Source organism: Sciurus carolinensis, chromosome 17 (genome assembly GCF_902686445.1).
Source record: "Sciurus carolinensis chromosome 17, mSciCar1.2, whole genome shotgun sequence".
NCBI classification, from domain to species: domain Eukaryota; kingdom Metazoa; phylum Chordata; class Mammalia; order Rodentia; family Sciuridae; genus Sciurus; species Sciurus carolinensis.
Window position 1 is genome coordinate 19526041 of NC_062229.1, and position 26861 is coordinate 19552901.

General features: G+C 49.5%; 1 protein-coding gene across 2 annotated transcripts in view; it reads left to right on the plus strand.

Annotated features, from left to right (window-relative positions):
• The first annotated feature begins 3145 nt into the window (after positions 1–3145).
• The window catches only part of LOC124968484 (ultra-long-chain fatty acid omega-hydroxylase), a 31798-nt gene continuing 8082 nt past the window's right edge, over positions 3146–26861 (plus strand). Inside the window, exons 1-5 of one of the 2 annotated variants that reach the window (XM_047530985.1) lie at positions 3146–3222; positions 14254–14353; positions 15486–15555; positions 16518–16739; positions 21461–21605. In XM_047530985.1, the coding sequence (XP_047386941.1) occupies positions 16518–16739; positions 21461–21605 (367 nt within the window). In that variant the 5' untranslated portion in view covers positions 3146–3222; positions 14254–14353; positions 15486–15555. Of the gene's footprint in view, positions 3223–14091; positions 14197–14253; positions 14354–15485; positions 15556–16517; positions 16740–21460; positions 21606–26861 lie in introns of both variants that reach the window. The other variant, XM_047530984.1, reaches the window with a different exon arrangement.

Genomic DNA, 26861 nt, shown 5'->3' on the forward strand with positions numbered 1-26861 from the left:
CTGTGCCTGACTAAAATTTAACCACTTTAAAATGTATGATTCAGTGGCATTTAGTGCATTCACAATGTACACCCACCATCTCTATCTAGTTACCCCCAAAAGAGAACCACAACCATTACCCCTGGACATGGGCCTCACTCCTTGCTCCTCCTCCAGACCTCTGGCAACCATTATTCTATTTTCTGTCTCTATGAATTCACCTATCTGGATATTTCATGTAAATGGAGTCATACCAAGTATGACCCGTTGTGTCTGGTTCCTTTCACTCAGCACAATGTTTCTGAGGTTCATCTACATTGTGGCATGCCTCCAAATTTCATTCATTTTTATGACTGAGTATTATTTTATTGTATGGATGGACAACTTTCATTTGTCCATCCGTCCATTGATGGACAGTTGGGTCATTTCCACCTTTCAACTATCATATATGGTGAGACAAGTATACGTATGAATGTGCCTTTTTTTTTTTTTTTAGTTTTACCTAGGAATAGAATTTCTGAGCCAGATGGTAATTTTATATTTAACTTTTCCAGGACCTGCCAAATTGTTTTCCCCAGCGGCTGCACTGTTTTCCATTCTCACCAGCGGAGTATAAGGAAGTCTCTCTTTCACATTGCTGACCCTAAAAGTTAGCTGCCAGCTTCTGGAGGTCCTGGGAAATGGTCTTTGCTGGATCCCTGCCACATTCCACCTTCATTTTCTTCTACCATCACCCAAACCTAACCACTGCCTCTGCTTCTGATGATTTTGGTGACCTGATTGCCACACAGTTCTGTCCCTTCCTAGGTCCCAGGCTCCTTGACCTCTGGGTACATGTGACGGTACCTATTACCACCTTTCCCTAATCTCCGCCTCCAACTCTCGCCTCTGCCTGTCCTCTCTCTAAATGCTGCTGTCACTAACAATTCCATCTTCTTATCCTCTTTTGGACCATCCACCTCCCTCCCTGAGTGGCCTCATTTACCCACTCCCATCTTCTCAGTGATCTGCCATCTTTCCACTGTAGGTGACTCATAGACACACTTCTGGTGTGTCCTCACATGATGGGCCCAGCTGCCTCCTAGGTGACTCCGTGAGCATCCCAGGGGCCTTTTAGATGGAAGGTGACCTACCCAGGGTTTCTCAACCTCAGCATTGTTGACAGTTGGGACTGGATCATTCTCTGTTGTGGGGGTATTCTGTGTGTTGCAGGATGTTGAACAGCATCTCTAGCCTGTACTGACTCCATGAGAGTAGCACCCCCTGCTTCACCAGTGTGACAAATGTATCGCTGGACATTACCAAAACCTGCTTCAGTTGAGAACTCCTAGGCTAACCCAAATCAGACCCAAAATTCAAAAAGCTGTTACTTGTACAGTTCATGCCCTCAACCCTGCAAACATCACTCATCTTATGATCCATTTCATCTATAACCTCCATTTCAGCTGTAGAGGAATGGAGCAGATATGTGACTTTCCTAAGGACACAGAGCCAGGAAGTCAACTGTCAATGCATGCCTTCTGATCACCAGAATCTTTGACTCATTTCTCTTCCTGATCTTCATTTTTCTAAGGATAGAGAAACTGGAGATGCCCTCACTTCCGCTCCATCTCTGCTTCTTAGAACCCCACGTCCAGCCAGTGACCAAAGTGGCTGATCTTCTGGGCCTCAGTTCATTCTTTCCCAGGTCTCAACCATCCCACCCTTTATCTCTGTCCCCCGTCAGCCACCTCTAGGATCCCTCTCAAATTCTCAAATTTCAACGTTTTCTAGTATCCCCAATGAGCTCCTCTTTGCCAGGACCCTCGGCAAAACCAAATCCACAATGCTGAACAACAACAAAAAAAACCCAAACAAAAAACCTCTACTGTGCTTTAAAACCAGCCAGCAAGGTGCTCTTTCCGTGCTCAAGCACCATGCATGGTTCCCCAGTACCACCAGATCAACTCCTAGCTACTCAGGTTAAAAGCCCTTTGCAGCCAGCTCCTGCACCCCTCCAGCTCCTCGCCTCTCACACCCCAAGGCCAGGGAAAGCCACCTGCCAAGCCACACCTTCCAGTTTCTCTGTGCCTGAGCTCCACCTCCTCTCCTGCACCTGTTGAAATCCAACCTCTCCCTGCAGTCTCAGCTCAAATGTCACATCCTTCACGTTGCCTTCCTTGGCCTCCCTTCTGTGTCCTCTGAGCAGCAAAGTTTCAATTATTTGCATCTCCTCTTCTTCACTTGGAAACATATGCACCACGACCTCCCCACTTTCCAAGGGCCAAGCACCAAGTGAACCTCTTTTGGACCATCCACTATTGAAATGCAGAGGGGTAGAGGAATCTTCTAAGTTGGGGCAAGTGGAGGTGGGGTTTCTTACACTTGTCCTCCCATTGGTCTGCCCACTTGGCCAAGTCAGTCACCCACATACCCACCGACCCAGGAGTGGCATCCGCCTCACCTCCAAGAGCAGGGTTGACTGTCTGGACACATCTGGAGCAGATGGGCTGGCCAAGGACAATATCCTGGCAGAAGGGTTATGTTGTCTAGCAGTGGGCGGGGAGGGTTAGGAGTGGGGGAGCAGGACTGGTCTAGTGCTGCTTGTTGAGGCCAGAGGTCTTCCAGGAAGGACAGCTACTGCTGGTTGCAGAACCCCAAAGGGGCAAGTTGGGTCCAGGACCCAGAGAGAATGTTAGAGCTGGTTCCCAAGGGCTGATGGTGGAGTCTGAGAATTCCAGAGGGCCCCCGAGGAGGCTCCTGGGAGCTAGTAGGGTCTCAGAGGTGATGACTTAGGGACCTGTGCTGGAGACTGCGGGCCAGCCTTGAGGTGGGGTCCTTGAGAGACGCTGGAGTGGGAGCGGGGAGGTCCAGAAGGGGAACTGGGCACCCACGGAAGCCAAGCAGGGGCAGGAGGGCGGGGAGTCTGCTGGTGTGGGGCTTCTAGGTGTCCAGGTCTTCGTGTCTCTGTCTACCTGTCTTCATCCGTAACTCCACTCATCGCAGACTCAGTTTCCCTTCCCTTCGCTCTGTCTCCACGCCTCCAGGTCTGTCTCTCCATCTCTGGGGGCCACGCCGGCGTCCCCGCCCACCTGCCGCCTGGACCGGGGTGGGGCCGCGGGGGGCGTGTCGGGGGCGTGTCCCGGGCGGAACTCGCGGCTTAGCCGGGCGGGGTTAAAGGGCCGGATCTCGAGGCAGCGCGGTCCAGGCTGAGGTTGCGGCGCCCACAGAGCCGCATCAAGGCTGGAGGCCGAGACCCGCAGGGTGAGTGCGTGTGGGGGGCTGTAACCCGAGCGCGGCCTCCGCCTCGCGGTAACCTGAGGCTCGCCGGACTCGGTGCTGGCGGTGCGGGCGCGAAGGTCTGCGCGTGGCGGCGGGCAGGGAGCAGCCGGCCTCCGGGACCCCCGGGTCTAGGACCGGGCTGCATGTCCAGCGCACCTGGGGTGCAAACCCGACAGTTGCTGCATTTGCCCCTGGCCAGTGCGCGCCGCGGAATCCTGGTGTCTTTTCCTGAGGTGCGTGGCGGAGAGAGGGTCTTCTCCTGGTAGGGACATCTCAAATGGGTTCAAGCTCTGAGCTGCGACGCCTCCTTGGGGCTGACTGAAGTCCCTGGCATTTCGCCACTGCATGTCGTCTTGAAGGGGAAGCCATACGTCCTGCGGATGGGGTGCATGCTGGTGGTCCAGCCACCATCCGGGACCCTCTCCCTATCCTTGGTAGGCACAGAGCCTCCGAGCACCCACTACCGTAAGATCTCCTTCCAGGCCACCAGAGTTGCCTGTAAGGGTTGTGTGCAATCTTGCTGTTGGTCCTGGAGTATAATTTGTCTGATGGATGCTATCTGGTGTCCCAGGGGTCTGATTCATTCTCCTGGGTGTCTGGCCAGCGTGGGCCTCGCAAAGTCACTGGAGGGCCACTATCTGGGGAGGTTCCGGCAAGGAGGCAGAGAATGAGATAAAAAAGGAGGCTGCCTCTGGCCTCCGTGTGGGCTGGCTGGAGCTCAGGGCATCCTACCTGTCTGCCCACTCAGCCCACATGCGCCTCGGTGCACTCGGCGCCCATCACTCCTCACCTCATGGATGAAGCTCTCTTTCCCACACTCCTTCCTCTCCCCCATTTCTGGCTCCTGGAACTGAGCCCAACCAAAGCTGGCAACGTCCTTCTAAGCTTCTGGCCAGCCCTGAAGAGGAGGAAATTCCCCTCTTCTCTACTAACCTCATTTTACAGGTGAGGACACCGAATGCCAGAGAGGGGAAGCAGGCGCCCCCTAACATTCAGTGGGGGAGCTGGGATTTGAACAAACAAGACCTGTCTGACCCCAAAATCCTGGGCCACTTTCTGATGGCCCCAGCGTCTCTTTATAACCCAGCTTGGGTTTCTGAGCAGTAACATTAGCTCTGGACTGGTGTCTTGGCGGTGACCTAGGTTGGTATCCATAGAGGGGCTTGGATGACCTGGCAGACATTCAGAAAATGGGACTCCACCTCCCTCCCCACCTCCATGACAAACCTTGGATTTTCCAAATCCCAGGTGGCCCGGTAACAATAATGAACATGATGGCAACGCCAACAGCAATGTCATGTCATCACATCCATGAGATGAGGAAATAAGGTTCCTGTCTTAAAGATGAAGAAATCGAGGCTCAGAGAGGTGCAGAGACCTGCCGAAGGTCACACAGCTAAGGGGTAGAGTTTTATAGAATCTGAAGCTCCTCTAAAGCAAGTCTTGTCCAGGTGTGGTCACATTTGGGATGGCACATAGAAACGATTGCATCCCAAGAATGAGCTAGAATACAGATAGTTTTAAAACTTTTTCTGCCAGGATTTCCTTTGGCCCAAGGAAACTGCAAGCTTCCAAGCTTTAGTGAGACTCTCCGATCTCATTTGGTGACTTGGTTCTGTCCTCATTAGTCATAACTGACCCTGAAGCTCTGTCTCATAACCCTGGAAATTTGAGGTGCTTAGTATAGAGCACCAGACCTAGAACCACCCCCCTCAGTTAGGACCGTCTGGAGCTGGCACTGTGGGGGATAGGAGTCTCTGGGCAAGGCAGCCCTTTGGTGTTGAGAGAGTCAAGGAGTGTACCAGGAGCCCAGACAGGAGACAGGTTGCCTTGACTACAGGCTGGGAGAGAGAGTAGACCAGGAGGCTGGGATGTGGGGTGATGGGCCAGCTTGGTATGCCTGGCCCAGGGTCAGCATCTGCCATTCAAGAAGGGACATGTGTGTGGTGTGTGGCACTAGCCAGGGTCCAAGTCCTGTATTCCTTCTGTCCTGAGAAGGGAGGCCACATGTCTTGTATAACAGGTCCCCAACTGGCGGCTGGCTGGGCCAACCTGACAAACCAGCGCTCCTTGGGCGTGGGCTATGCTGCAGGGCCAGTCTCCATTGCCAGATAAGGCTGGGCCCAGCGGGGCGGGTGGAGCCACCTCTGCCTGGGCAGGGCTGCTGGGTGCCTTGCTTGGCATCAGGGAGGACACGAGGGGCTGGCATAGGGAAAGAATGTGCATGCCGGCTGCCCACAGCATTCTGAGGTGCCAGTTTTGAATGTCTTCCACTTTTATGAAACTGTAGCCATAGGAATAGCCATGATGGCTTGAGGATTGTGTACCATGTGTTGGGGTCTTTCCACGACTTGCGTCACTGAACCCTCCCTGACAACCTGAGCAGGCAGATCCTGTTATTACTAACTCACTTCACAGATTGGCAAAGGAGGGCTGAGGGTCCAGGCTGAGCTCAACCCAGGTTGCTCGCCTGGGGAGGGAGGGGAAGAGCTAAGGAACCTGGGACTCTACCACTGAGCTACCCGCCTGGCATAAGCTCTTCTTAATGACCCTATTTTTTAGAGCAGTTTTAGGCTTATAGAAAAGTTTCAGAGAAAGTACAGAACCCATGTGCCTCCTCTTCTCTTCTGTAGTTCCCTCTTATTGGCATCTCATTAATGCTATATAATTGTTACAATTAATGAACCAATGTTGATACATTGTTATTAATGGAACTCCTTTTAGGATATACTCTTTGTGTTGTGCAGTTAACTAATAAATTTTTGTAATTAATTTCAATACCTTTGTTGTCGTGTGGCACTAGGAATTGAACCCAGGGGTGTTCTAGCACTGAGCTACTCCCCCAGACCTTTTTTTTTTTTTTTAATTTTGAGACAGGGCCTCCATAAGTTACCCAGGCTGGCCTCAAACTTGGAATCCTCCTGCCTCGGTCTCCCAAGTAGTTGAAATTACAGGTGTGCACCACAGGGCCCAGCTGCTACCACACTTTTGAATGGGTTACCTGGTTTAGAAGGTCAAAAGTTTGGAAAGGTGGAGAGTGAATTAGGTTTCCTCTTCACCCCTAGCTCTAGCTCTTCCAGGCCCCTTTCAAAAAGAGCCATCGTGGTCAATTTCTCAAAGTGTTTTTTTTTTTTTTTTTTTAATTTTGTATACATATAAAATTAACATTTTTTCTTTTTCTTTCTTTGATGCTGGGGATGGAACCCAGGGCCTTGTGTGTGCTAAGCACATGCTTCAGCATTGAGCAGCACCCCCAGCCTCCAAATTATCCATTTTATTATTTTTTTTTACATTTTACTGGTGCATTCTAATTGTTCGTAATGGTGGGAGCCGTTGCTACATATTCATGCATGCACACAATAGAGCAATATAATTTGGCCGTTATCATTCCATAGTATTTCCCTTTTCCCTCCCATCTTCCCTCTCCCTGTTCCCTTTCCTCTACTGATCTCCCTTCCATTTTCATGGACAAACCCACCCCCACTTTCTTTTCCTTTTTCCTCTCTAGCTTCCACATGTGAGAGAAAACATACAACCCTTGACTTTCTGATTTTGGCTTATTTTACTTAACATAATGTTCTCAGGTTCCATTCATTTTCCTGCAAATGTCATAATTTCATCCTTTTTTATGACTGAATAAAACTCCATTGTGCATATATATATCATATTTTCCTTATCCACTTATCCGCTGATGGACCCCTAGGCTGGTTCCATAGTTTGCTATTGTGACTTGTGCAGCTATCAACATGGTATGCATATATCACTGTAGTATGATGATTTTAATTCTTCAGGATCAACACCAAGGAGTTGTACAGCTGGGTCATATGGTGGTTCCATTCTTAGTTTTTTGAGCAACATCCATGCTGCTTTGCATAGTGATGGTACTAATTTAGAATCCCACCAACAGCATAAAAGTGTTCCTTTTCCTCCATATCTTCTCCAGCACGTGTTACCATTTGTATTCTTCATGACCGTCATTCTGACTGGAATCAGATGAAATCTCAGTGTAGTTTTGATTTACGTTACTCCAATTGCTAATGATGTTGAACATTTTTTCATTTATTTGTTGGCCACTTCTATTTCTTCTTTTGAGAAGTGTCTGTTTAATTCATTTTTCCATCTATTAATTATATTTTTTTGGTATTTTTTTGTGTTCTTTATATATTCTGGATATTAATCTTCTGTCAAAAGAGTTGCTAGCAAAGATTTTCTCCCATTCTGTAGGCTCTCTCTTGACATCCTTAACTGATTTCTTTGTTGTGCAACTTTTTAATTTGATGTCACCCCATTTATTAATTCTTAGCATTTTCTCCAGAGCTTTAGAGGTCCTATTGAGAAAGTTGTGGCCTATGCCTATATGTTAGAGTGTTGACCCTACATTTTTTTTGAACCTACATTTTCTTCTAGGGGTTACATAATTTCTGTCCTAATTCTGAGGTCTTTAATCCATTTTGAGTTGATTTTGTGCAGGGTGAGAGATAAGGGTTTAGTCTCATTCTTTTACATTGGGTCATCAGTTTTCCCAGCACCATTTGTTAAAAAGGGTGTCTTTTCTCCAATCTATGTTTTTGACACCTTTGTCAAGTATCCCATGACTGTATCTGAGTGGGTTTGTCGCCGTGTCTTCTATTCTTTGCAATTGATTTGTGTATCTGTTTTTATGGCAGTACCATGCAGTTTTTGTTACTATAGCTCTTTAGTATAGTTTTTTTTTTTTTTTTAATAATTTGAAGTCAGGAATTGTGATACCTCCAGCATTGATTTTTTTTGGCTTAGAATTGCTTCAGCTATTCTGCATCTTTTATTCTTTCAAATGAATTTTAGAACTGTTTTTTCCTAGTTCTGAGAAGAATGTCATTGGGTATTTGATGGGGATTGCATTGAATCTGTATATTGCTTTTGTTAGCATGGCCATTTTCACAATATTACAAATTAACCATTTTTAAAGTGCACGGCTCAGTGTCATTTAGGCGATTCATAATGATGTGCAACAACCATCCCTGTCTAGTTCCAGAACATTTTCATCCCCCCTCCCCACAAAAGATACTGCCATCATTAGCAGTCACACCTGCCCCCTAGCACCTGGCAACCACTTCTCTGCTCTCTGTCTCCATGGATCTGCTCGTGCTGGACATTTCATTTAAGTTGGACATACCCTAACAGGGTATGTGACTGCCTTCTGTCACTCAGCATCACATTTTCCAGGTTCATCTAGGTTGTATCATGGATCAGTATTTCATTCCTTTTTATGGCTGAATAATATTCCATTGTATGCTATGCCATATTTTATTTTTGCATTCATCCATTGATAGATTAATTTCTTAATTTCTCCACTTCTTGATGATTCTTGCTTACAAGAATTTGTTTGGGGACTGGGGATGTAGCTTAGCGATAGAATGCTTGCCTAGCATGCATGAGGCCCTGGGTTCCATCTCCGGCAACACACACACACATACACACACACATGTACAATCACGAGAATTTATTTGAATATTTGTTTCCCATCCTTTTGGATATGCACCTAAGAGTGGAATTACTGGGTCATGTGATGACTTAAATGTTTAACTTTTTGAGAAACTGCCAAACTATTTCCCACAGTCACTGTAGCACCCCAGAGCTTTTTGTAACATCTTCTTTTGGGGGTGACAGACAGAAATGCTCTTATTCAGGGGGCAGAAGGAACTCAGCTGTGAAAAGTATACAACTTTAGCAGTGCACAACTTATTCATTTATTTATTAGCAGTACCGCGGATTGAGCTACATCCCAGCCCTTTTTAAATTTTAGTTTGGAGACAGGGTCTCACTAAGGTGCCCAGGCTGGCCTCAAATGCTCAATCCTCTTGCCTATGCCTCTGGAGGAGCTGGGATTACAGATGTCCACGACCCCACCTGGCTGTCCCTGCCCCTGGTGCATTATTGATTGAACTCCCCCCATAACCATCAGATGAGCCTTTTTATGTTATTTCCACTTTGTAAATGAGAAACCCCAGGCTCCCAGGCAGAGTCCAGTTTGGAACCCACAGCATGATCTCTCTCCTAGGATCAGAGTTGGGAGTTTCTCCTGCAAAGGGAGAAAACCACACCTGGCATGAAATGAAGGTGAGGTGACACAGGGCTTCTGAATCCCCCCACCCATGCACCCACCTCCCTGTGCACCCCCCCCTTGTACCCACCTACTTCCCTGTGCACCCACCCCCCATGCACCCACCCCCATACACCCCCCCGTGTATCCACCTCCCAGTGCACCCCCCCTTGCACCCACCTACCCCCCCGTGCACCCACCCCCATACACCCACCCCCCTGTGCACCCACCTCCCCTTGCACCGACCTACCTCCCCATGCACCCCCCCATGCACCCACCTCCCCTTGCACCGACCTACCTCCCCATGCACCCACCCCCCCGTGCACCCACCTCCCCTTGCACCGACCTACCTCCCCATGCACCCACCCCCCCGTGCACCCACCTCCCCTTGCACCGACCTACCTCCCCATGCACCCACCCCCCTTGTGCACCCACCTCCCCATGCACCCAGCCACCCAGAGTCCAAAACGCCTTCCAGGACTGGTGTATTTCTAGTTCCTATTCCTTCCCATTTCAATTCTTCAAGGAGACATTTCCTTTGTTGGGGTTTTCCTGGATGGGTGTGGGGACTTTCGCTGTGACCCCATTTGGAAGTCTTCCAGCCTCCTGTGAAGGTTACTGGGAAGATGAAATGAATAATGGTGAAAAACATCGCCCCCAGCAGGTCCTCAGTCATTCTGCAGCGGTGGCTGATTTTGGTGAAAAGGGAATGGACTGTTGAGGCAGAGTTGGTGTTGGAGGATGAGAAGGAGCTGGGGAGGGTGGAACTGGGGAAGAGGTATGAAGGTGGTGGGTACGGCATGTGTGAAGGTCCTGAGGTGGGAACCAGCGTGGCCTGTGGCTGGAGTGGGCCGGAGTGGTCAGAGATGGGTAAGTGAATGGAAGAGGCATCAGCAGGGGCCACGCCAGGAGCAGTGCTATGGTCCATGAGGGGTCTGATCTTTTTCCAGGGTATAGAGGGAGCCGTCAGAGGATTTTGAGCAGGAGAGGTTCAATTCTAGGAAGATCCCTCTGGCTGCTGTGTGGAGGAGGGCATGCTCCGGGAGAACAAGGATGGAATTCTGGAGACTGTTAAGAGGAGCCTACTTTACAATGGTGGCTGGATGCAAGTTGGAATGTCAGTGATGGAGAAGAACTGGGGGTGAGGAGGATGTGAAACAAGCTTAGGCCAGACAACTGGCAGGATCGGGCAGGAGTTTGGATGTGGGGACAGGGAGGGAGGAAGTGGGTGAGGTGAATCCGAGGGTCTAGGAGATGCCCTCAGGGGAACATCCGGGCAGTGGCCGAACCCACTGAGGATACCCAGTGTTGGACACGGAGACACAGAAACGACTCAGAGCCCAGGTCGCTGAAGCCACAGGAGGGGCTGAATCCCCAGGAAGTGTGCCCAGAAGGAAGGGGAGGAGCAGCCTTAGGGAGCCCCAAAATGTATACGCTGGATGAAGAAAGAGGGATCCAGAGAAGACTGAGGAAGGGGATCTTTGAGGCTAACGAGGAGGGTGGGCAGGACCGAGCTTCTGAGGAGCTTTGGAGGCCAGGCTGATGGAAGTCTGGAGTCGTGGAAAGTGTTAGAACAGGAGAGTGACAGGCCTTGAGAAGCCGATTATGGTGGCTGGGATGGGAGCCGAGAGCCCAGTGGGTGGAGACGATGCACGAGGCCCCTCTTGGATGAGGAGGTTGAATCCCTGGATGAACTCTTGGGTCAACCAATATGGTGCTATGATCCCCACCATTACTGGGTTACATGCAGGAAAGATCACAGTGGGGTGGACCCAGAAATCATCTTTCGCAATTACCTCCAGGTGCACATGGGGAAACTGAGACCCAGGCCAGATAGTCAACACCGAAGGAGTCAGAGTTAGGACCCAGATGTTTACATGTTCATTGTGTGTGTGTGTGTGTGTGTTTGTGTGTGTGCGCGCACGCGCATACACATTTTGCATGCATTTAATAAGAACCTCCCCCTATTAGGTTCCTTACTTCACTCAGGTCTCTGCCCAGATGCCCTTCCCAGGGAGGCTCTCCCAGACCATCTCATGTAAAAGAATTGTTCTTCATCCCCTTACCCTATGTATGAGTTTTCTGTGGCTGCTGTAACAAAAATGACCACAAGCTGGGTGACAACATATATTTATTCTCCCACAGTTCTGGAGGTCAGAAGTCTAACAGTCTGCTGGTAGGCACACTAGACCTCCAAAGGCTTTAGGGGAGATTCTGTTCCTCACCTTTACTGCTTCTTGTGACCCCATCATACCAACTTCTGCCTCTATCTTCATATGGCCTTCTCCTTTGTGACAAATATCATTATAAGGACACTTGTGATTACATTTAAGTTCAGCTGGGTAATCTAGACTTATCTATCCAACTCAAGATCCTTAATTTGCTGGGTGCAGTGGCACATACCTGTAATCCCAGTGGCTCAGGAGGCTGAGGCAGAAGGATTGTGAGTTCAAAGCCAGCCTCAGCAAAAGCAAGGTGCTAAGCAACTCAGTGAGATCCTGTCTCTAAATAAAATACAAAATAGAGTTGGAGATATGGCTCAGTGGTCGAGTGTCCCTGAGTTCAATCTCCCTGCACCTAAATAAATAAATAAATAATCCTTAATTTAGCCAGGAATGGTGGTTCACACCTATAAGTCTCAGTGGTTCTGGAGGTTGAGGCAGGAGGAGTGCAAGTTGGAGGCCAACCTCGGCAGTTTAGCAAGACTCTATTTCAAAATAAAAAGTGCTGGGAATGTAACTCAGTGGTAGAGCACTCTGGGTTCAATCCCCAGTAATGCAAAAAAAGAAAAGAAATCCCCAGCTCAATCACATCTGCAAACCCTTTGCCATAGGAGGTTATATTCACAGGTTGTAAGGATTAGGAAATCGTTTCTATGAGGCGACCATTATCCAGCATGCCACTCTGGGCTTTACCTCCCTCGCAACTCTACCAGATACTTAACATCATGTTTTATCATGCCTGTAAGTGGTCTCCTCCCTTAAGAGCTGGGGCCATGTCTGTCCTCCTCATACCGTCATTTCCCCAATGCCTAGCACTGAGTCACACTCAGAACTGGGGCTCAGAAAGTATTTGCCAATTGAATGCTGAAGAAATACATGTAAAGCATTTAGTGAGGGTGTGGCACGTGCAGACACTCAGAGGATGGTCACAATGAATAGTAGGTAGCTGGCTTCCCTGGCATTGCTAGAGAGAATCTTTAGCTACTGTTAAATTGATTAAAAAAAAAAAGAAGAAGAAGAAAGAGATGACTGCTCATGGCTGCTTCAGTGGAATGTGCCACCTCGAGCTGCCCAGGTGACAAGAAGCCCAGTAGTGCTTCAACATCCCCAGTTCAAAGCACCTGCCGGGGGCTTGGGCCTTGGAGCTCCTTGTGCTTCCATTTGGGAGTTTGCTTATTTCCCACCCTGACCCCGACCCCAGGGCAATCTCCAAAGGGAACATTGCCAACTCTCTGTGGTCTGTATTTCTTCAACATTTTTAAATGTGATAAAGAACGCGTAGCATAAAATTTGCCTTCTTAACCATTTTAAGTGGACAGTGGCGTAGAATTAAGCGATCGCATTGTATGCATTTCACCACCATCCTTCTCCAGAACTGTTCCCATCTTGCAAAACTGAAACTCTGTACCCATTAAAAACTCACTTCCCATCTCCCTCCTCTAGTCCCTGGAACCTACCATTCTACCTTCTGTATGTGTGGACTTGATGTTCTGAGGACACCATGTAAATAGAATCACACGATATTCATCTTTTTGTGATTGGAATTAATTTCACTGAGTACGATATCCTCAAGTCTCAATCATATTGTAGCATGTGTCAGAATTTCCTCCCTTTTTAAGAATGAATACTGACTATATTCTCCTATGTGGATACACCACATTTTGTGTGTCTATTCGTCATGGATGGACACTTGAATTGCGTCTACTGTTTTGGCCATTGTGAATTTACTTCTGTGAACATGGGTGCACAAACTGTTCCTCAAGGCCCTACTTTCACTTCTTTGGGGTTTATACCTGGAGGTGGAATTGTTGGATTTTATGATAATTCTATATTTAATTTTAAACAACTAGCCTTAATGTTTTCCATAGCAGCTGCACCATTTAACCTTCTCACCAATAGCATGCAAAGTTTCCAATTTCTCCATATCTTTGCCAACACATGTTATTGCATGTTTTTTTGTTTTCTTTCGTTTCAATAGTGTAGAGGATGGAACTCAGGGCCTCAGGCATGGTAGCTCTAAATGCTCTAAGTGAGCTAGGCCTCAGGTCTACTTTTTTTTTTTTTTTTTTTTTTTAAATAGTAGCCACTCTAATGTGTGATCATGTAGTTCTGTGTTTAAGTTAGACCATCCTTTCCTGTTGAGGTCTCCAGATTTTCTGATGATCCACCTGGTTGTTTTCCCAGGATGTGATAATGAGGAGAAATTGCGCTGCTTCTGCCTGGATGATGGGGTTTGGTGTTGACTTGTAGAAGAGCCCTTGTAGAAGAGTGGGGGCATCAGGGTGGGGCGTGTGGGGATGGAGGACTCAGGAGAGGACCAGAGGACAGGGATTCTGCTAGCTATCTTGTACAAGCAGATAGGATCCCTGGGGGACCCTTAGCTGGGAGGATGGGGAGGAAAAGAGAAAAGGGGGCAGGACTCAACTATTTCCAAGAATCTTCTTGGGGGTTATCTGGGAACTGTGGTTCCCCAAAGTGAGAGTGATTGAAGCCCCTGGTGGGGGCTCAGGGAACCTCTGCTAGCTCCCTGTCTCCTTTGAATTTCAGGAACTGGGCCTGGAAAATGGAGAGAATGGTAGAACCTATTTCGAAGGACCAATGTGGGATTCCATGAGGAGGGTTTCACAGCCTGATCATGGTGCCTGGCATACAGTAAGCGCTTCATTCCTGCTCACTGTTTTCTTCATATTCTTGTTTTGGTTCCTCCAGGAGCTACCCTAAGGCAAAGATTGGGTGCCTGTTGTATCTTTGAGAGGTGACTGCAGAAAATACCAGTAAGGACTAAGGAACCCAAAAGAATTGAAAACAGGTACTAAAAACCAAAAACCCAAAACCAAAACAAAAACATGTGCATATGTGTTCAGAGTAGGATGTTTCACGGTCGCCCAAAGGTGGAGACAGCTCAAACGACCATCCAACAGATGAATGCTTTAACAAAATGTGGCGTGTCCATGCAGGGGAATGTGGCTGATTCTTGCCAAAGTGTGGACAAGTCTTGAGAGCATTATGCCGAGCAAATTAAGTTAGACACCAAAGGCCACATCCTCTCTGAGTCCTTTAATATGAAACATCCTGGATAGTTAAATCTATGGGTACAGAGCACAGGTTAATCATTGCTGGGGGAAGCAGGAAGGGAGATGGGGAGTGAGGGCTGAGGGGCATGGGTTCCTTTTTGGTGTGATGAATGTTCTGGAACTGGATAGAGTTGATGGCTGCACAACCCTGTGAATGTCTTGAGTGCCACTGAATCACTCATTTTTTAATTAATTTTAAAGAGTTTCAATTGTACATGTTTATGGGGTGCAGTGTCAAAATTCAATACCTGTGTACAGTGCATAATGATTGGATCAAGGTAAAAATTGATTGACACATAATCATTGCACATATTTATGGGGTACAGTGTGATATTTCAATATGGGTATACATATGTACTAATTAGGTTGTGGCTATTAATATTTTCATCTCTTACTTTGTTTTTGGAGTCTTCGAATTCCTCTCTCCTAGTTCTTCATAAAAAATATAAAATAGGTTGCTAGGCACAGTGGCACATACCAGTAATCCCAGCGATGTGGGAGGCTGAGGTAGGAAGTTAGGAAATTTAAGGCCAGCCTCAGCAATTTAGTGAGACCCTGTCTCAAAATAAAAAATAAAAATGACTGGGATGTAGCTCAGTGGCCGAGCACCCCTCAGTTTACTTCCCAGTACTAATGCATTTATCTACAAACACTGCGAACAATGGTAGCCTCACTGTACTGCAGAACACTAGAACTTATTCCTTCAATCTAACTGTGTTTTGGTACCAATTTCCCTCTCTGCCCCTCCCCTCCCTTTCCATCTTCTAATAATTACTTTTACAAATTCCAGTTGACTATATTTCAATATCCACATGTGAGGGGAACATACATATTTATCTTTCTGTGTCTTATTTATTTCACTTTCAGGTGTGGTGCTGCGTCCCAGCTACTCAGGAGGCTGAGGCAGAAGGATCTCTCTCGAGTCCAGGAGTTCAAGGTCAGTATGTGCAACACAGTGAGACCCTGTAACAAATAAACAAACAGGTGGCGGGCCGTATTTTACTTGGCATAATGTCCTCCAACTCCATCCATTTGGCTGCAAATAATAGAATATTGTTCTTTTTTATGGATGAATAATATTCCATTGTGTGGATTGCTCCCTTTTAAATGATTCATTTTGTGTTATGTGAATTTCAGCTCAGTTGGGGGGAAAGAAAGGAGAAGAGGGAGAGGGAGGTGAGACAGGGAAGGGAGGCAGCCAACACAGAAAGTTTCTGCCGTGGGCAGCTGGAGTTTAGTCCCGCTGGGGAGGCCAGGACAAGGGTAGATACACATCTCAGAGTCATCCACCAAGGGGAGAGGGAGCCCAGGTATTTATCCACCAATGTGCATCCGCCATCAGTTGACAGCTGCTCCTTTAAGGTGTCTTAATTTCTCAGGATTGACAATCTGTGCAGTGGCAGAGACAGCTCTGGGGGGCAGAGGGCAGGGGGTGGCCCTGCAGACATCAAGGCTAGGCAGAGACAGCTCTGGGGGGCAGAGGTCAGGGGGTGGCCCTGCAGACATCAAGGCTAGGCAGAGACAGCTCTGGGGGGCAGAGGTCAGGGGGTGGCCCTGCAGACATCAAGGCTAGGCAGAGACAGCTCTGGGGGGCAGAGGTCAGGGGGTGGCCCTGCAGACATCAAGGCTAGGCAGAGACAGCTCTGGGGGGCAGAGGTCAGGGGGTGGCCCTGCGGACATCAAGGCTAAAGGCGTCCCAGCGGGGCTGAGTGCTCCCAGCTCCCTAGCTGGCTGTGGTGGCCGGGCGCAGAGGGGTCCTGGTGTGTGGGACGTGGGCACACCAGGCCCCTGCGGCGCCAGGCACACCTTGCTTGACCCCTTGGGCCATCTCGTGTGCGGCAAGGTGTGCGGGGGGCGGGGTCCCCACCAGCACCGACTTTCCTCCGGTGCGGCCCCTAGATGCTGCCCATCACAGACCAACTGCTGCACCTCCTGGGTCTGGAGAAGACGGCCTTCCGCATGTATGCCGTGTCCGCTCTCCTCCTCTCCCTGCTCTTCTTCCTCTTCCGCCTGCTGCTGCAGTTCTCGCGCCTCTGCTGGGGCTTCTACATCACCTGCCGCCGGCTGCGCTGCTTCCCCCAGCCGCCCCGGCGCAACTGGCTGCTGGGCCACCTGGGCATGGTGAGTCTGGTTGGGCAGAGCTGGGCGGGTCCCGGGGATTCGGTAAGGAGCGTGGGCCTGCTGGCCTCCCAGACCTTGGTTGGGGTTTGAGTGCATCCACTGAAGCTCAGAGACAGCAAGCAGCTTACCCAGGGTCTCCCAGCTGGCAGAGCTGACTTTAGAGACGAATTCTTCCTGTCATTCTATAGCTACTGCTGGAGCAGTAGGTACCGTCCCCGGTAAAGTCGGGACACGGGGCGGGAGTAGGAGTCGGAAGGAGCTCCTACGGATTTTGTTGCTTCCTCTACACCCCAATGTGACTTCACTCTCTCCCTCAGATACTGTGATCCCATGTCACCATCCTAACCCCTTCCTTTCCTTTCAATTGTTATTTCATGAACATATTCCAGGTATTACTCTAGGGAACTATTAACGCATTCAGTCATCTTGACAATCCTAGAACTTAGGTCTCAGGACTATTACCATTTTGCACCTAAGAATACAGAAAGATTAAGTCGCTGGCCCCAGGTAACACAGCAGATACATGGCAGAGCCAGGATTCGAACCCAGGCGGATTGGCTTCACTGTCCCTGTTCTGGATGAGGCAGACTGGACTTTCCCAAAATGTCCTGCAGAGGTCAGAAGAGAGAGATCCAGATCCTGAGAGCAGTGAGGTTTGCTGGTCCCAGAATCTAGCTGCTTGGACCCCCAGCCCACTTACAGGCCTCTCCGAAGTTCAGGAGCAGTCACTAGAGACTCTTTCAGGCAGCACACTAAGCTCCGAGGTGGACTTCAGATAAGCAGGTGGGAGTGGGGGCTGTGGTCATCCTTGTGGATTTTGGAGGCCTGGGTTGGAGGCCCAGCTCCACCAGGTACTGAGTTTGTGGCCTTGAGCAGGCTGCTTAACCGCCCTGCGCCTCAGTTTCCCCACTTGCTATGGGGGGGGCTCCACCAGTTCTTAGTAACCTCGTGGTTGTGTTTTGGATTCCTCGGGTTATGCTTCTTGGGTACTTGGCACTGAGGTTGGTGTTCAGCAAGCACCTCATGGCAGAGGTGTCTGCTCAACTGCTGGGTCCTGTGGAAACCAGAAGCATCCAAGGAACAGGAAACATTTTTTCAAAATATTTTTTAGTTGTCGACAGACCTTTATTTAATTTATTTATATGTAGTGCTGAGAATCGAACCCAGGGCCTCACACATGCTAGGCGAGTGCTCTACCACTGAGCCACAAGCCCAGCCCTAGGATACATATCCACTGAGTAGCTCAAAGAACATTTTATTGAACGGTGAGAATTATCTCAGAATGGAGGTCTTAGGAGGGAGAGGGTTCCCAGTCCTTCCTCCCCCTGGGGGCCATCAAATTTTGCCCATGGTGCCTAAGTCTCCTTCCTTTGCCCCACCCCCAGCCGGGCCACGGTCCAGCTGCCTTCCATCTCCTTCAATTTCTCTCCCCTCCTAACTCCAGAGCTATACTTTTGTGTGTGTGTGTGTGTGTGTGTGTGTGTGTGTGTGTGTTTTCCATTTTCAGTGCTGGAGACTGAACCCAGGGTCTTGTACATGCTAGGCAAGTGCTGTACACTGAGCTATGCTCCCAGCCCTCCAGAGGGATTCTTGAATCAAACCACGACCCTCTCCTGCTCACATACCCTCCATGGCTCCCCATTACTCCTGGGAGAAAGACTCACTCTTTAAACTCTGACCCCACCCTCCTCAACTGCCTCGCCTTCCTCCCCAGTCCCCAAGGATTGGCTTCCTGTTTATGTTACAAGGCTCCAGCTTCCAGTGGCCTTTGCTGAATTATGCCCTCTGTCTAGAATATTCTTCTTGCTAGATAAACTTCTACTCAGTCTTCCTGCTCCATGTCCAATGTTCTTACTCCAGGAAGCCCTTACTGGCTTCTATGGTGGTCCTCAAGACAGTGACTAGACTCTGGGGCCCTGGGCAGTTGGCCAGGGATGAGGCCCATAAGGTCTGGGTGAGGCCATGATTTCCCTTGGGTACGAACAGGCTCAGGGCTGACCTGGTAGAGAAGGAGATGCTGGAGCCATGGAGATGTAATTTGTTTATTCATTCATTTAATAATTGCAGGGATCAATCCCTGGCCAGGCACTAGGTTTAGGCTTGTTAGAATCTGAGCCTTCCCCTATTTCTCACAGTCTGAAACAGCAATGGAGCTGCTGTTTTATGGATTCACTTTTATGGATTTGAGCCCAGAGAGGTTGAGTTGACTTGCCCATAGCCCACAACTGCTGAAGATGAATTTTGAACTCAGATCCATCTGACATGGATCCTGAAGGGCTGCCTCCTGGAACATGTTGGTTAAGAGCAGAAGTTTTAGAGCCGGGTGGTCCACCTTTAGATCCTGACTTTGCCGCTGTGACAGACCATGCCAACACCTGCTCATATCTCTTGTCTCATTTCTGGGTCAATGGCCCATCTGTCGGCTGCTGACACCCGCATTCTGGGGGCTTTGGGAGTTAATGCGCCTAGGAGCAGCCCTCGGCCAGCGACTGATGGACACTGGTGGAGACTCACTCCAGCTCCCTCGCCCCGGGTGGCTTGACTGCTCACCCTGTGCTGGCTGTTGTCCCTCCTGTCTCACTTCCCCACGCTCTCCCCATGTTTTGGGGGATCACCTCCCACATAAAACACTTCCCCAGAACTCTTGTTTCAGCACCGGCTTCCGAGGAAGCCCCACCAGGGCAGTTGTCCACTTACTTGTAACTTCAGACAAGTTGTTCAAACTTTCTGAACAAAGCCAAGCGGAGCCGAGTGTGGTGACACACGCCTGTAATCCCAGTGGCTTGGGAGGTTGAGGCAGGAGGTTCCCGAGTTCAAAGCCAGCCTCAGCAATGGTAAGGCACAAAGCAACTCAGTGAGACCCTGTCTCTAAATAAAATACAAAATAGGGCTGGGGATGTGGCTCAGTGGTCATGTGCCCCTGAGTTCAATCCCCAGTACTGGCGGCCAAAAAAAATGTCAGGCGGGAAAAATAATAAGCCTCACTGGGTTCTCGTACAAGTGAATGTGTCAGTGTACCAAGAGTGCACTCACACAGCAGTGCAAATATACGTGCATGTGTCGTTTTAAAATTAAGCTCGAACGTTGTAAATATAGTGATTGTCAGAAGCTGTGAACAGCTGGGCTGAGGGTTAAGGCCGGGTTAGATGTAGCCGTGGCTGCTGTTCATCCTACGTGGGCAGTCGAGGATGGCTAGGGTTTTCACAGCTGGGTTCGGTGAAGTCCCCTTCAGCCGCCTGGGAGGATCCACGGCGCTGCTGTGGTTATTAGCGGTGGGTTGGTTGACGATGCAGCTTTGGACACAGTTGAGACCCGTGCTGGCTTTTGTCATGGTAGAAGAATGAGGCCTGAGGCCAATGGAACACCTTGTGTCCCTTCTGGTCCTCAAGTAGGAATGGGCCAAATTATACTGTGATGTTGTGCATTGTGTGCACCTAACAACAAATCCTATGGGTATATACGACTACGATGCACCAATAAAAACATGGAGAAAACTACAATTAAAAACTGAGGGGGCTGGGGAGATAGCTCAGTTGGCAGAGTGCTTGCCTTGCAAGCACAAGGCCCTGGGTTCGATCCCCAGCACCACAAAAAAAAAACAAAAAACTGAGGGCTGGGCTGGGGCTCAGTGAAGAGCACTTGCCCAGCACGTGTGAGGTGCTGGGTTCCGTCCTCAGCACCACACAAAAATAAGCAGAATAAAGGTGCTTCGACAACTAAAAAAAATTTTTAAAAATGAAATGGGGTTAATCCTAGTCGTATTGATAGGGTTAGTGTTAACCTGAGTTATATGTGCACTGCTGTGTGAGTGAACTTTTTTTTTTCTTTTGGCACTAGGGATTGAACCCAAGGGTGCTTAACCACTGAGCTGCATCCCCAGCCCTTTTTATTTTCTATTTTGAAACAGGGTCTCACTGAGTTGCTTAGAGCCTCACTACTTGGCTTAGAGCCAGTAGTAGTACAGGCGTGCACCCCTGCACCTGACTTTGGACTTTTAATAAGTAATCTTTTCTATAAATAAATATGTAAGTGTGTATTTATGCAAACAAATACAAATATAAGTGTAAGTATAAATATATACACTTACACATATGCACTAGAATTGAACCCAGGGTGCTTTACTACTGAGCTAAACTCCCAGCCCTCTTTCTTTTCCTTTTCTGAGACAGCGTCTTGCTCAGTTGCCCAGGCTGGAACGGCACTTGAGAACCTCCCACCTCAGCCTCCCGAGCAGCTGAGATTCTAGGCATGCGCCCAGTGCAAGGCTCCTAGTGGTATTTTTTTAACAACATAGCTAATATTTGATAAAAGCCAACACTTACCATTAATGTGTTTACAATTACTGTTTTTCTTTCTTTTTTGTGTGACGGGGTCTCACTATGTTGCCCAGGTGGCCTTTGAACTCCTGGGCTCCAGGGGTCCTCCTACCTCAGCCTCCCAAGCTGCTGGTACTACAGGCGTGTGTCACCGTGTCAGCTTATTGTTATTTCTTGAGCCAGCCGTGCGTTGGGCCCTGTGGTGGGCTCTCACTTTCTCTCTCTGGTCCTCTGGGCTGCCCTCAGAGGGAGACTTGGTGGTACCCCACTTTTCAGAGGAGGAGGTGGAGGCTCACCATCATTTAGCACTTCTGGGCTCATGAGGTGAGGGGGGGTGCAGGAGGGCAGGGCTGGAGGAAGCCGAGGCTGGGCATGACCCCACTGCCGCTCTTTCCCCCACTGCAGTACCTTCCGAATGAGACGGGCCTTCAGGATGAGAAGAAGGTGCTGGACAACATGCACCACGTAATCCTGGTGTGGATCGGACCCGTCCTGCCGCTTTTGGTTCTGGTGCACCCGGATTACATCAAGCCCCTGGTGGGCGCCTCAGGTAGGCAGGCTGGCTGAACCCGCACCTCTCATCTTCTCTTTGGGCTTCGAGGCAGGTGGGCCCTCCGGAGGAAGGTCACTTGAGTTGGGCTCTAAGGGATGAATAGGAGTTCACCAAGGCAGGAATGGCAATACAGTTTGTGGGACATCATGGACAAAAGCGCGACAAGCCCTGCGAGTCCCAGTGACTTTATGAGGCTGTCCACCTACCTGGAAGCACGTTGGGTAGGAAATCACTCACTGCGGGTTCTGTTAAGCAGGTGTTACTCAATGCCAGCCCATGACACACCCATTGTTTGGGTGGTGACACTCCCACCGTGACTGGGCTCTGGTGGCCCCTCCTTCAGCCTGCTTGCATCATCTGGGCTGACCTTGACTAGCAGGGAGGGAGATGTGGAAGGCTTGCTTCTCCTTGCTGCAATCCACACCTGTCCAAGGTGTGGGACTCCCTGCTGTGCTGGGCGAGCTCCTACTCATCCCTCAACACCCAACTCCAAAGACCCATAGCTCTCTCCACGGGACTTTCTCGTTCTGTCTTAATCCACTGGGGCTGGGTGAGGCCGTGTCCAGCTCTTCTGCCTCATGGCGGGACGTAGTCTTGCACGGAGTTGGGCATCAGGATGCCGGAGACTGGAGGGATGTGAAGGAAAGAGCTCCAAGAATTGTGGGATCTCTGGCACAAGCTTGGGCCTCTACAAACCTATATCTGGAGGCTGCCTCCAAAGTTGCCTCCCAGGGCTGGTAAAGAGAATGGGGCTGCCCTCCTTCCCTTTCCCAGCTGTGCTCTCCTCAGGCCCTTGGGTCCCCCATTATTGCATCTGTGAAGGGATGATGATCCCCACTGAACTACCGAGGAACCTAGACCCTGGGAGAAGAATTCTTCCTAGTACTGAGCACCCATGTGTGGCCAGAGGCCTGGATCAGGGCTCCAAGGGGCTGAGTCCAAATTCTGGCTTCTGCACATACTTGCTGTGTGGTGTTAGTGATTTTCCAAGCCTCTCAGGGCCTGTTTCTGATCTGTAAAATGGGGGCTATTACGAAGACTCAGTGGTGGAGTGCTTACCTAGCATGAGGAGTCCCGGGCTCCACCCCCAGTACTCAAAAGCATAGCACAGTAACATAACGTGGGTAGGTGTGAATAAGGGTTTTTCTCTGGAGTATTTTTTATTTTATTTTCTGCAGTGCTGGGGATGGAACGCAGGGCCTCTTGCCTGCTCATCAACTGCTCTACCACTACGCTACATCTTGAGCTTTTTTTATTTTTTATTTTTTTAGGTACTGGCAATTGAACTTAGAGGCACTTGACCACTGAGCCACATCCCCAGCCCTATTTTGTATTTTTTTAGAGACAGGATCTCACTGAGTTGCTTAGGGCCTCCTTGTCGCTGAGGCTGGCTTTGAACTTGTGATTGCCCTGCCTCAGCCTCCTGAGCTGCTGGCATGACAGGTGTGTGTCACTGTGCCCGGCTTGTGCCCTTTTTATTTTATTTTGAGACAGGCTCTCACTGAGTTCCCCAGCTTGGCCTTGAACTTGAGATTCTCCTGCCTCAGCCTCCTGAGTAGCTGGGGTGACAGACACACGCCACTGTGCAGGCTTCGTTTGTTTTTTTAGTATACTTTTCCCTCTTCTCTCCCCCATCCTTTCCTCCTTCCCCGCTTTTCTCTCTCTCCCCTCCCTTTCTTCTTCCTCCTTTGCCTCTGTCTCCTCCTCCTCTCCCTCCTTCATCTGCCTCCTTAGAACTTCAGTGTCCTGACCACCATTCTGAGTGACTGTTAAGTCTCCAAGTAGAGCCCCCAGCATATCCCTGCACTTAGTAGACACTTGGGCCTCTTTCTCTTCCCTCTTCTTCTCTCCTTCAGGACAGGCAGGATGTCCATTGCCTCCCAAAATGGAGGAGCTGGGTGGGGAACCCCTGACAGGAGAGGGTGAGGCTGTCCTTGGAGAGGCCTCCCGGCCCGGGAGCTCCCGTCCCTCTGTGCCTGCCTGCTGGGATTGGGCTGGCCTGGCTCCAGCTCACAGCCTCCTTCCACTGTGGGGCCTCCTGGGGCTGCAGCTGGGTGCTGCTGCTCTGGGGTCCAACCTACACAGTCACTGGGTCCTGAGGATGGCATGGCGCCTCTTGGAACTTCCAACTCCTAATCTTATGGGCACGTGGATTAGGGGACTCTTCGTGGGCAAAAGTAGGTGAAAACCTTTGCAGAGGACAAGTCATGATCTATTAGCACGTAATTATAGCTTGTTGGTGTACATTCATTTCTTTATTGAGGTGAAATTCGCATAACATACAATTAACCATTTTAAAGTGAGCAGTTGGTGGCGTTTGATGTATTCACAGTGTTGTGCAACCCCAGGTCTCTCTAGTTTCAGAAGATTTTTCATCACTCCATAAAACACCCTGTGTCCAAGAAGTGATCACATCCCATTCCTCCTGCCCACTCCCAGCCCCTCCCTCCTGCCTCCTGGCCCTGTGCATTTGCCATTTCTGAATATGTCATATGAAAGGAATCACACACAATGTCTCTCTCCCCTCACATCTTGGTATAACCATGCATTTCCTTCTTCCTTCCCTCCTCCATCTCTTTTCTTCCTTTCCTTTCCTTTTTTTCTTTTCTTTCTTTCCAGGCTGGGGATGGAACCCAGGGCCTCGCACCTGCTAGGCAAGCTCTGTACCCCTGAGCCCCAGCTTGCTCTGTGTTTTCATTTCCTCTCGGGACACCTAGGAGTGGAATTGTGGGATCAGCGTGTGATTCTATATTTGACTCCTTGTTTCAGTGTTGGGGAGGGAACCCAGGGCCTCACGCATGCTAAGCGCAGGCAGTACCACTCAGTCACACGCCCAGCTGTACATTTGACTTTCTCAGGAAGCCCCTTGTGACTTTCCACACCAGCTGTGCATTCATTGGTCACCAATAGCAGACCTGGATATCCATCTCACAAGTGTTTTTTTTTTTTTTTTTTTTTTTGGTGGTGCTGGGTATTGAACCCAGGACCTTATGCATGCGAGGCAAGCACTCTACCAACTGAGCTATATCCCCAGCCCTGACCATCTCACAAGTTTTTGATGCCAATAAGCAATAATTATAATGGCAGTGACATAGAAGTCAGCAGCGGGTCAGTTATTCATTTACGTACACACATATTTAATGAGCATCTACCAGGTGCCAGGACACATTGGCTTGTCAGGTGTCACAGCTGCCATGAGGCAAGATCGTTCTGTTTCCTCCCTGGGCAGATGAGGAGATGGAGGGGCAGAGTGGGAACAGATCCAAGTTTAGACAGCTAGTGAGTGGCAGGGCTGGGGTTTGAACCCGGATCAAGGTCCCGATCAAAGTCCCAACCACGGTGATCTGCAGCCTTGTGTGGAACAGCTGCTCCATGCTGAGCACCACGCGAGGGCTTTTCTGCTGCAGTTTTTTTCTGTGTGAGGTGTTACTGGCTCCTTTTTGCTGGAGGGGGAAACATGGGAGGAGGAGCCCAGACACAGAGTCTCCTGGCGTGGGGGATGGGGTTGGAGTAGAGGAGGGACCTGAGGACAGGAGAACAAGGGTTCCCCTGGGGAGAGGGATTGGTGAAGGTTTCCTGGAGGAGGTGTCAGTGAAACTGGGCCTTGAAGGATGCATAGGAGTTTGCTAACTGGAGGCACCTGCCATTCTAAAGGAGTTGTGGGAGATACCAGGGGAATTCAGGTGATTGGGTTGGTGGAGTGCAGGCGTGAGTGTGTGTGTGTGTGGGGGGTAGGAAATGAGACTGAGAGTTAAGCAAGAGCTGGACTGAAAAGTGAATAAACTTGTACTTTATTGAGGGGGTGATAGGGAGTCATGGGAGGTATTTGAGCAGGGCAGCCATTGATCAGATCAGAGTGTCAAATCAAACCACACTGGGCACCGAGCTTGGAGTTCAAAGTCCAGGGAGGAGAGGAGTAACTAGACTCCCACCTTCCTCTGCAATGCTGCCTCCTCTGGGAATCCTGCTCCGACTTCTAGCAGCCCTTTCTCTGTGCTGCCCTTAGCACCTGGCACACTTTCTGCCTTCTTGATAATTGCATGCTGTGCCTCTGCTTCCTTTTTCCCACACCACCCCAGAGCTTCTCCAGGCAGGGCGTGGAGCTGAGCCATCTCTGGGTTGCCAACGTCACCCATGATGGGTTGGGCACAGAATGGCAGCTGAAGGGGTGTGTTCAAGGGGAGGATGAGTGGACTGATGACTGTGTATGCCAGATGGCCAATTTCTGGGGAGTGTGTGTGTGTGGGGGGGTGAAGCTGAGTCACATTCAGTCTTCAGTGACATCAGTTACAACTCAGATCCTTCCTTCTTTGGCCACTTCTCATTCAGTCCCAAATTTTTCCATTGTATAGAAGGGGGATGCGTCTATGCATGCATTCTTGCATCCACACACCCACCCATGCATCTATCCATCCATTCATTTCTCTTCATTCACCCATTATTTGATTCATTGGTTCATTCATTCATTGAATAAAAATATATTTAGCACCAAGTGTTAGCGATCAAAATAGTCTCTTCCCTCAAGGGACTTGGAACTGGATGAACACAATCCAGTGTGATTGTTGGGAGAGGATGCAGCAAAAGTTCTGTGATGCTGAGCAGGAGGGAGCTGGGCGATGTCTTTTTTTTTTTTTTTTTTTTTTTTTTGTACTGGGGATTGAACCCAGGGGTGTTTTACCACTGTGCTACAACCCTGGCTCTTTAAAAAAAAAATTTTTTTTAAATTTTTTTTTTTTGAGACAGGTCCTCACTAAGTTGCTTAGGGCCTGGTTAAGTTGCTGAGGTTGGCCTCAAACTTGCAATCTCCTGCCTCAGCCTCCCAAGTCCCTGGGATTACAGGGGGTGCACCACCACATCCAGCTAAAGGTGTCTGTCTTGAGAGAGGTCTGGACAAGGGCAGATCACCCAGGGCTTTGGAAATGGGTTGAGCTGCTTGTGCCCGAGGGTAACAGGTGTGTGAATTGGGACATGGTCAGATCTGATAGATAAGATCCCCCTAGGGCCAGCATGATGGACAGACAGGGAGGGTGACCTGCAGGTGGGAAACCCAGGAGGTATGATTCCAATGGCCTGAGCTGGCAGAAAAGAGCAGGGAGGGTAGAAGGTGACTCCATGCCACAGCTTCAAACACAGGTTTGGAGGCGAATGTCAGTGTGCAATGAGGAGGGAGGGGTTACCTGGTGTGTGTTGAAGGATAGAGTGAGAGGCAGGTGGGGGCTGGCGGGGCGGGGCCTTTCAGCGCTAGGCTGCGCT